The 10,329-nt window shown below is 41.5% G+C and overlaps 1 protein-coding gene across 1 annotated transcript in view; it reads left to right on the forward strand.

The window, feature by feature from the left end:
* The window catches only part of AFF3 (AF4/FMR2 family, member 3), a 295,404-nt gene that overhangs the window by 156,943 nt on the left and 128,132 nt on the right, over positions 1–10,329 (forward strand). The window contains exons 6-7 of the mRNA XM_009883126.1: positions 1,501–1,587; positions 7,257–7,293. Of these exons, the coding sequence (XP_009881428.1) occupies positions 1,501–1,587; positions 7,257–7,293 (124 nt within the window). The remainder of the gene's footprint in view (positions 1–1,500; positions 1,588–7,256; positions 7,294–10,329) is intronic.

Consider the following 10,329-nt stretch of genomic DNA (forward strand, 5'->3'; position numbering starts at 1 on the left):
AACCAGATGATGCTCTGATTAGAGGCACGCACGTAGATTACAGAAGTGTAATAAATCACATAACTTTTTAGCCTCAAATAAAATAAAAGAATGCAGGTTTTATTAGGAAATAAACTGTTTATCAAGAATGCTTTAAAGGTGACATTTATTACTAATAAACTATGTTGAAAGGGCTGATCCTTTCATTGGCAGAACAGCCGGAGACTTTCCTCTATGGAAAAAATGCCCCAGCTCAGTCCGTGCCAGGTCAGGAAGCACTTCCGCCAGCACTAAAGAAGGATGGGCAAGACACTCACCCGCATCTTTTTTACAAACAAGAACATTTTCTTTTCTCTTTAAAAAGGAATGAGTCATGGAGATATAACTCCAGTGTTATTTTGGGACTGACTGTGGATCTCAGCACGACTCCTTGGAATATCACTGAGAAACAATTCCACAGTCAGCTAATGGTATCAAAACCCAGGAAAGCATCTGCCGGGCAAACTCTTAATAATGTCAGCGAGCCCCCTGCTCAGGCAGGATGTTATTTGCCTTTCAGCTCTTGAAACTTAGAGGCAGACTCTTCAGGGTTGTCACACTCTGTGTTACTTCTCATATTAATTCCGTTAAGTTGCTGTGTACCAAATATTATGGCTGTTGCTGCTGAACATGTCAAAAAACACGTCCGTCCTTTAGCAGCCTGCACTAGAGAGGAATATAAAACCTCTGTCTTAACAAACTTCTTGCCTGAAGTGTTTAATTTACACCTCCCCAAAAGCAGCCTTGCTTTGGAGACCAGTTCATTCAGGCTTGAATGATAACAGTATTGAAGGTGGGTCTACCTGCTACCTGAAGCTGTGTCAAGGATGACTGCATACAAGTCAAGTCAAGCTACGTATGTCTCTTAGATATTAAAAAGTGTCCTTCAAAACAACAGAGGAAGGAGACAAAGGTGGAGTACAGACACCTTGTTTAGGGCTTGCCACATGTCTGTGTCCTGCAAGGCACAAACACTTTGCAGTAAGGAATTTATTCAGCTTCTTTACAATGACAAAGGCAATTTGAGGAATTAACCATTGAGGAAGTGTTAAGCGTTTATCATTCTGACCCTGTCTATGAAATCTATTTCGTGATTAGTCCATAGTGTGTACCCCATTACTTGATCATGAACTGAAATTTCTGGGTTTTTGTAAAAAAAGTTCTTTTGTTAGTCTCACCAGCCAGAATACATTGCATGATTAAAATGTGGTTGCAGATTGTCAGAGAAGTCAAACTCCTTGCACTTAAGATGCATTAACTATTCAGGAAAATGAAACGGTGCTTAAGAACTGCTCTCAAGAGTCTGTGATAAAAATCAATGTAGCTCATGTATTGTCTAGATTATATGTAAACTGGCCATTTCCTAGAAGCTGCAGTAACTTAAATATTCCACTACCCAGGCACTCTTGCTGCTGATATACTGTCATTGTCTCCTATTCCATTGACTTTCTAAACAGTTTGCTGCACAATATTGTTTTTCAGGAGATGACCCATTCATGGCCTCCACCACTCTCAGCTATTCACACACCAGGAAAGGCAGAACAAAGCAAGTTTCCCTTCCCAAACAAGGTAAGACATGCAACATGTAGAACCATGCCTCCTGCACCTCAAAGTAAGTCCTACATAAGCCCTAAGTGTGTGAGGTCTCTGGGCTGAGGCTAACGCCGTGCTGATGACCTTCTCCATGTGTGTGCCAGTATCCCCTGCCTTTTCCCTGCTCACAGCCTCTGCAGGGCTACATGATCTTCTCTGCATATCTCCTGGCAGCAGCACTGATCCCGGGGTGTAGGTCACGGGTTCCTCACCACAAGGCAAAACTGCAGGTGTCCCTGGTGGGGTGTCCAGATGTGGTGCCTTCTGTGGGCACCTGCTGAGGCTCCTGACTGATACCTCAGGGCATATACAGCTGCAGAGACTCAAGAAGCTGCCACTCTCATCCATTGCTGCTGCTTCGTTTGGCTTCGCTAGCTGAGATTTTTGTTGGAAGCAGTGAGGTCTGAGGTGGGCTTTACTAATACATTGGCCTCTGCAGTCAGAGTCTGTGGAACGGGCATACATCCCCTGCCACCAACCTGGCTTCAGGGGCAGCTTTGCTAGAGAGACAGGTAGCCATGACGCCCAGAGGGGCCACAGAAGTATTTGCCAGGGAAGTATTTGATCCCTGAAGGGACCAAGGCCACTGGTCCTGCTGATGGTGTCTTGAAACCGGCTCCACTATTCTGTGTGTACCCCAGGGAGGATGCAGTGCAGCATGGTGAAGCTCATCACCACAAGCTTGGGGAAACCACATCATTTATACTTGGTAAGTCAGGAGGGAATGAAATCAGCTATCCTATGCAAGAGCCAATAAAAATTTTGCATTGCATCACCATATACTGTTTTTATGTATATACTGTTTATGCAAGCAGATTTCATGAAGTGTTCAAGCTTGAAAGATGGTCTTAATGCTGTTTATAGCCTTTCTCCAGTTAAAGCAAGCTCCTTTGGTAACTTTTAAGTCCATTCTGCAAAATTTAGTGCAGGGAATAATTATAACCACAAAGCCAAGAAACCTTTAAGATTTGCCTACAGTAGAACAGCTTTTCCATGGATGAGAGTGTAATGATTTTGAAGTACCAGGGGTGTAAACCAAAACATCTCTGGCATGTTATGAAAGAAAAAGAAGGAAATAGTTCACTCGTTCAGGGCAGACAGCTGATTGAAGATGGTAGGTGGGCTAGAGGCTTGTTACGTTAGAGTAAGTCCTGTAGGAGGTAGATGGAACAGCAGCTTACAAGCAGGTGAAGTGCCCAGATACAGATGGCAAAAACAAAGTGGTGCTTGCAGTTCTGCGGTTTCTGCCGTAATTATCACCGTGCGATGTGCTTGCATGGAACACATGCAGACGTGCGTGGGCAAGGTATGCACCTGTCAGCGCAACCGTGTGGCCATCGTGAATGCACTTCCTCACCACTAAATGTATTGTGATAAATATAGGAATAGGAGAACCACAGACCATAGGGCAAAGATATGTGAATAATGGTTGATATTGACTTTCTCATCTTCTCTTTGCCCGTTCATCCATCTCTCTGGAAAACATTCTAATAGTTTGAACTGCAGAGCTGTTTCAGAGATCTACCATTCATTTTTAAAGAGCCTTTTCTAGGTGGTTTCCTTTTCTCTTACCAAAGTAGAATTTCCATTTTATTTAAGCTTAGGATGGACAAGATTTCATCTAATAATATATGAGCACGCTTTTGTACGTATAGTAACATCACAACTGTCTTGTGGCCTGGGTGGTTTGCACGGTCAGAAATTAGAGTGCTTTGTGTGAGATGGGGAAGAAGTACTTAACAAAACTCACCAGACTCCTGGAAAAATTCTTCCTTACTGGCCATAGATCATGTTAGTTTTAGACACCGCCTCTATTTTAAAATATTTAAAATTATTTAAAAGCTACTTCTGTAGCTTACTCTGAATCTGTACAGTCGCAGACTTTATAAGGCATCTGCTTTTCAAGCTCTAAAATGCAAAGAATAGTTTCCTAATTTTTCAAACATGTTTTTGAAACGTTCATAAGATAGCTATCGCCTTTCACAAAGTGTGGTGTAAAATCTTTAGTGGATCTCATAGGGGATGCCTCCATAACTCTCAGGAAGCTTTCCCACAGGTAAGCTACGTAGATGTCCCAACTTTTTAAAACCTAAGGACTACACCAAACTGTTGTGGACCGCACATTATTCAGATAAATGGGGCTGTCAGTTAAGTGGTGGCCAAGGCCAGCAAAGAGTCTAAGAGGCTAAATTCAGGGCATCAGCTTCATCTCTTAGTTCCTAGCGGTGCATGGTACCATGAATTCATTTCCAGTCTTTATGGCAGTGTTGAGCAATCAGTTCACTTCATTTGCAATGACTCTTCCAGCCAGAGAAGCAAGTAGGCTGCAATCCTTTTTAACAGAAGACAGTTCCCAAGTGTAAAGATACTCATCATTTTGGGAATGAGAAAAAAGAGAAGCTTGTAGGACTCCTGCCCTGTTGCAATGATCTAAATCATGCTTACTTTTCTGTCTAGAAAAACTGAGTGTCAGCATCATTAGTTCCAATACATGCCACACTGCCTTTAACCTGCAACTCAAGTAATTAGCGATCTAACAGCTTGAAACTTGAAATTTATTAATTAGGCTATTAAAGTTGCAGAGGCCACAGCAACTACAGCTAGAGTGTTTTTGAAATCAGCCTAGTAATAAAGGCTAAATAACTGAGGTTTATATTTCACAAATATAACAGAATTGCATATTTGAAACTGCCTGCGTGGATGTGTCCATCTATGTAACTGCGCTTGGCGGATGGAGGGGATGTATGTGCGTATGCTTTACCTGTATATGAAATCAAAACTCATTAACATGGCAAGTCTGCACTGATGCACATGAATGGAAGGAAAGTCCAGGTCAGGTTTGAGACGTGCAGCACTGCCCAGTAGGTTTCCCAGCACGGCGCTGCCGGGAGAGCACATTTAGGGAACTATCCTTTATGTAATAGAGGGCATAAAGTTACATTTTATCCTTAACTTTGAATTTTCTTTCTCTGTGGAATTAATTTGTGCTCTTGAATTTAGTAGGAAGGGGTAATGACAGTCTCTTTATTTCTTGTTCTTCAAAGCTTAAGGATAATTGAATCAGTGTGTGATGTGACAGGCTGTGTGTGCTTTCCTTTCTCCTATCTATGTCACACTTTGTTACGTACAAATGATCAGGCATTATTTGATTGTAATTTTATTAAAAGCATCTTAATAAATAAACTTTAAATGAATAATTAAATTCGGTAAATAAGAGCTCACTTGATGCTTGTGTGAATGAGCTTTCATGTTCAGGCATTAATTCTCTACTCTTGTGCAGGAAAAAAATGCTGTTAATTCTGCTGCCGGCTTTGCTCTCTTTCTTCATTTTTACTGTGATTTCATGTCTTGAAAGTTTGATCAGGTGTTTGAGTTCTAGTTATGTGTATGTGATATTATGGGATCAGCCATCACTTTCTTATTTAAGAATTAGTTTATCCAATCCAGGAGAACTGGTGTCTTGTCACAAAGCTATTGGGTGATTATTCTCAGCAGAAGCTAAGTTATCATAGCAGTGTTATTCTTTAAGTGCTCAATTAATTACTCTTTCCTTTCCTTTCCTTTCCTTTCCTTTCCTTTCCTTTCCTTTCCTTTCCTTTCCTTTCCTTTCCTTTCCTTTCCTTTCCTTTCCTTTCCTTTCCTTTCCTTTCCTTTCCTGTTGATTTTAACAAGCTGGAACAAATGCACTAGAAAATAATCTCCAGAAGTGAAGACTTCACCTTTGCTTTTTAAGTTGCATAAAGTCGTACTTTTTTCCTACCTGAGTGGAAGCATTCTTTTTTTCACTATTAGATTCTTGTATTAGCCTTTATTATTAAGAATAATTTGATGAGAATCAAAATACATTCCAAAGAATCGATTAAAAGGAAAAGTAAAAATGTTATAGCTCATATGTTTTACTGATGTGAAATTTGAGACTATACAGAGCCAATGGCAGAGGTAAGATACTGTGCTAGACAGTTAAAGGGGAGGGTGCATTCTTCCTGAGGTTGATGAAAATGTAAAAGAGTGAGCAAGATCCTGGTTTAGTAGTTTCAAACACTTTTCCAAACACGGGGGTATTTTCATCAAAATTATTGTATTCCCCCAAACTTCTGTAGGTACATAAATTCACTATTCTGGGAACTGAACATGTTCTGATAGCCTACTTTTATTGGCAGCCTGGATGGCTACTAGAATAGCATTTAAATTCAAGTGTACATGTCACTACATCACCACTGCAAGTTGATCCTGACTTCTTAAGATTATATTCAGTCACCAGAAAAAAACAGGCTTTAATATCCCTTCATCAGAAGCATTCACAAAAAGCTGAGGCAATTTGTCAAAAGTAGACAATTTCAAATTATTGAGGAATTATTGTGGGCGTGTGAAACACGGTACAGATCTTTTCATACTGCAGCTGAAGGTAGAAACTCTTAGGGCTTGCCCAAAAATTTCATGTCTCACATTTCAGGTGTGTAGGATGCCAGTGAATTGCAGATGTGTATTATAGCATAAAAATCACAGATCAAAGCCATGCTGTCTGGAGAGCCTTGACTCCACAGCAAATGGTGCAGATCGAGGGGATTTAACAAGCCAAGCTCTTAAGACCCAGTGCCTGCGGTCCAGCCAACCTGCATTTAGAGATGCCAAGAAACTCTTGGGGCCCCGAACCCCTGAGGCGTGCTTCGGAGTGACTCAGCAGCAAAATCTCAGCTCAGCCGAGCCGGAGCATCCTTGAGCTCTCTGGGGCCTTGCAACTCCTTTCTTGATGAGCTGTGCGTTTGGCTCATCGCTCAGTCTCTGTGGACCGAGGATCTTGTCTAGTGCCCAATTCCTCACCAAAAATGACCACGTGTGTTGCTGTGGGTGCCTGGCCTCTCCGAGCAGTCTTTACTGCAGTTGTAAGAGCAACATGAATACGAGGTGGTATTCCTGCGCGTGTCTGGGTTATTCAGAAGCAGAGTTAAATGCAGGTTACCTTCGCTGCTATCATCCATAGCAAAGTGTTCTTTTTTTTCCTTAATTTAAACATCTTTTTCTTATAGCTTATATTTGTATTTCCCCTCTATTTATAAGCTTCCTTTATATTTTTATGAATGCAAACAAATTCTGTGAGTAAAATATGTGAACATTTGCACATGAGGAAAAAATGGTCTGATTTATTGCACCATATTCATAGATATTGCGGTTGTGATACAAGGTTGGCCTTGTAATCTCGGGGACCCAGAACTAAAGTCTGTATTTCCATTCTCTGGTGCTGTCAATATCAACATGTGAAAAGGACAGACCAGCTGTGCTACTACCTCAGGAATCCAATGGTCCATGAAACAATATTGGCCTTCCCTCTGTCTTCTCATCTAAACTTGTAGAAGGTAATAGACGAGTTTTGGCTGATCAATAAATGAATAGCGAGCAGGAGAGTCGTAATAGCTATACAAGGAATCGCACCATTAAAGGGTTGTTGTGAAATAAGTTTACAAGCCTTAGAATTAATGGATTTTCAAAGAAATATTGGATTTATTCTTGTAATTGAAAATTACTTTGAAACTGAATGAACAATTAACAATGCTGTTTGTGTTGTTAAGGTAATGTTCAAGCAAGTATTTCAGCTAAAAATTGCCATAAAAATAACACATTGTACCTTTTTTCTATTATTACTATAGGAGTCACAACAGGGATCTACAGGACACAGCAATACAAGTAAGTACCAAGTAATTTTCTGGCTGCATTGGGTGGAGGGGATGACAATGACTATGAAAAGCAAGTGACTGATAGAGTAAGGAACCAGTAGCAGACTGGGACAGCACAGAGCCTCAGCAGGCAGTACTGGGCTACGGCCAAATGTGGAGAACTGAATTGAAGAGTGACCATCAAAATGTCAGCTCTTTTGGTGGACTGGGAAGAACAAAAAGGATTCATTTCGTTATGGCCATTTCATTATGTAGATGAGAAAGACTGAAAGGGCAAAAGAGTGGCTTTTTTAGAAAGCCAGAAAAGAGCTGATCTAGTTGCACATCCAGATCCAGACTGCCAGAAAATTCTGCAGGAAGACTTGTTATCATTTATCTTTCATAGGCAATGGTGTATTTTGTGGCTATTGCACAGTAATAAGCTACGTGAATCCTGCCAAACTAACACCAGATAATGTCTCAAAGACCATATGGCCTTGGGTCTTTTTGGCTAGTGGCATGGGCAGGGGAGTGATGTGTGCTTGCGTGGCTCCTGGTTGGGGCTTTTCAGTGGACTCCAATTTACAAATCATGGTGCAGATCAGCAGCACTTTAATTACATTTAGTTACGGTAAAAAACTTAGCAGATGTATTGAAAGCAAAGATTGAATTGTTCTGCGAAACAAAATATTAATCCTCTCCCCTGACACCTCCGACTGTAGTTAGTGTTGTCTTGCATATTAAAAAGACACGATCCTATCCTGTTCCCAACATAAAATCTTCTCAACCAAAAGAACTATTTTGCTAGCTTCCTGACCTGTCAGCCGGCACAGAGCCCTGTTTGCAAATTACGGGGCTGTGACTGAAGATGAAAAATGCCCTGAGCTGGTAGGTAGGGCTTTGACAGTGGCTGGTCACCTGCTGCGTGAGGGAGAAGACATCCAGAGAGACAAGGCTGCGAGATGTAGGCTATTAAAACAGTGTGGCTCTTTGCTGGGGAAAGGTCGGCATGCGGAAGACAATTTTGTGAAGAAACATGCAGTGGTGTCACTTAATTGCTGGCATCGGTTTGATATTGCTGCGAGCACCAGCACTAAGGAAATAATAAAAGGCAAAGGGGATGAGGTTCTGTCAGAAAATAATGAATACAGTAATGAGAGAAGGAAGCACGAAAGGGCCATAATAGAGAGGGCTATGCAAACACACGCAGAGTCGCGAGCATGACAAACACACCAGCTGAGCTGAGGGCTTCGCGATGACATCAGAGGCCACAGCGTTTGGCCAGCTTTGGTCACAGTTTCATTTTCAGTATTTCCTTCTTTCAGCACTTGAGTAAAATAGCTTGTTCTGCAGATCTAATGAAACCTGCTTTCCTGTGGATTAGGAAATCAGTCCTTCCCCATTACAACTTTCCTCTGCTCCTTACTCCAGTGGTCTCCAACCTCATTTGACTTCCGGTTCCCCCATCTGCCCTCCCACACCACAGTACCTCCAGCTTCTTCTAATCTCCTCATTCATCCTGCTCAGCAAAATCAGCATATATTTCAGCTGGGCTGGAGCTACGCTTGGTACTGCCTGGCTGGTGGCAGAAGTTAGGGTTGCTGTCAGAGACCCAGACACTTTTCCTAATGTTGCACAGGGAATTTAACTGCCTCTGAGACCTCTATCCATGAGGATTACTGTTGAGGTGCTGGCATAAGATGTCGAATAAGACACAGTTAGAATGAGACATAGACCTTACCGATCCTGTACATCAAACTCAAAGGAAATTCGGGTAAAAAAAAGGATTTGGATGTGAGGAAATACTAGCAAATGACTCTATGTGGGAAAGAAGTCTAATGGTCTATGCACTGTGTTATCCAAATGCACATCTTCAGAGTCCCAATTAGCTGTTATTTCCCATTGCACCATGTCTTCTTTGGAGTGGCTCTTGAGCCTGTCCCTTGCAATGGTTTTACTCCAGCTGCAAATACTGTCGTTCTCATGGACAACATTTGCATTTCTCTCATCCTTCCCCCACAAGGAAATCAAAGCATTTAAAAACCCATAACGGCTGAAGTTATACCGCTCTGTCACAATAAATATTTATCCCTGTTACCCAGAAAGGGAAACTTGGCCTGATTAGGTTGAGTGATTCACTCAAATTCCAACTCAGAGGAGAGAACTCCTTCTCTGGCCACCCACTATTCAATGGGGAAATCCTACAAAAGTTCATTTGGAATTTATTTTGAAATGGGAGATAATCTGGACACATCTTCTCTGCTTGCATCTAAAAAGATTAGGAAGGGAGCTATGTGAGATGAAGTGGAAGCTAGCAAAGAACGCCCAGCTCTGTGACTGAGGATCTGAGGACTGATGGTTCCCACTGCATGTTTCTGGAGGCATGTGTCTGCAAACACACACCAACACACAGACACACACATGTCCACACCCATTTCAGGAGACATACACAGTGCTTAGCACCTGAAATAAAGGGTGTTAACAGCAGTCCAATAGCGAGGTGAGTAGCATATTCTTTGTCAGTTCTAAAAAGACTAAGAAAAACAAAGGACAACACAAATTTGCCCGTAAGAAGAAGACAGAGCTAGAGAGGATTTAGCAATTCGGCAAATGCCAGGCTCCCACAGTGGTACCTGCATGCATTTGGCAGGTTACGTGGAAAATGGAAATCAAATCCTAGTTTCACCAAGAGTGAAGGTGAAAAAAACAAGTTGTTGTGACAGGTAATTCCTTTTTACATATGCTCATCCAAAAATCTTATCTGTACCATAGCTGTGACATTAAACTATGCTTAGTCTATACACATTTTTTAAGTTTCTATGATTCAGTCAAGTGAGAGCAAAGTTGGTCAGAATTGATAAAGCATTAATGGCCAGATTTTCTACTCTGGTAGTCCAGACTGATGTGTTTCTACCATCTGTACGGGCTTCATCCTCCCCCTCTGCACAGAAGTATGTTAAGTGACGATTAGCATAAAAGCAGCTGCAAATGCTTACTGTAGGGTAATTCATTAATATCCAGTTTGGCTAAATCACAGAGATTCTCTTTTCTCTTTCCTCACAGTACT

The sequence above is a fragment of the Charadrius vociferus genome, unplaced genomic scaffold (assembly GCF_000708025.1).
Source record: "Charadrius vociferus isolate BGI_N301 unplaced genomic scaffold, ASM70802v2 scaffold92, whole genome shotgun sequence".
NCBI lineage: Eukaryota > Metazoa > Chordata > Aves > Charadriiformes > Charadriidae > Charadrius > Charadrius vociferus.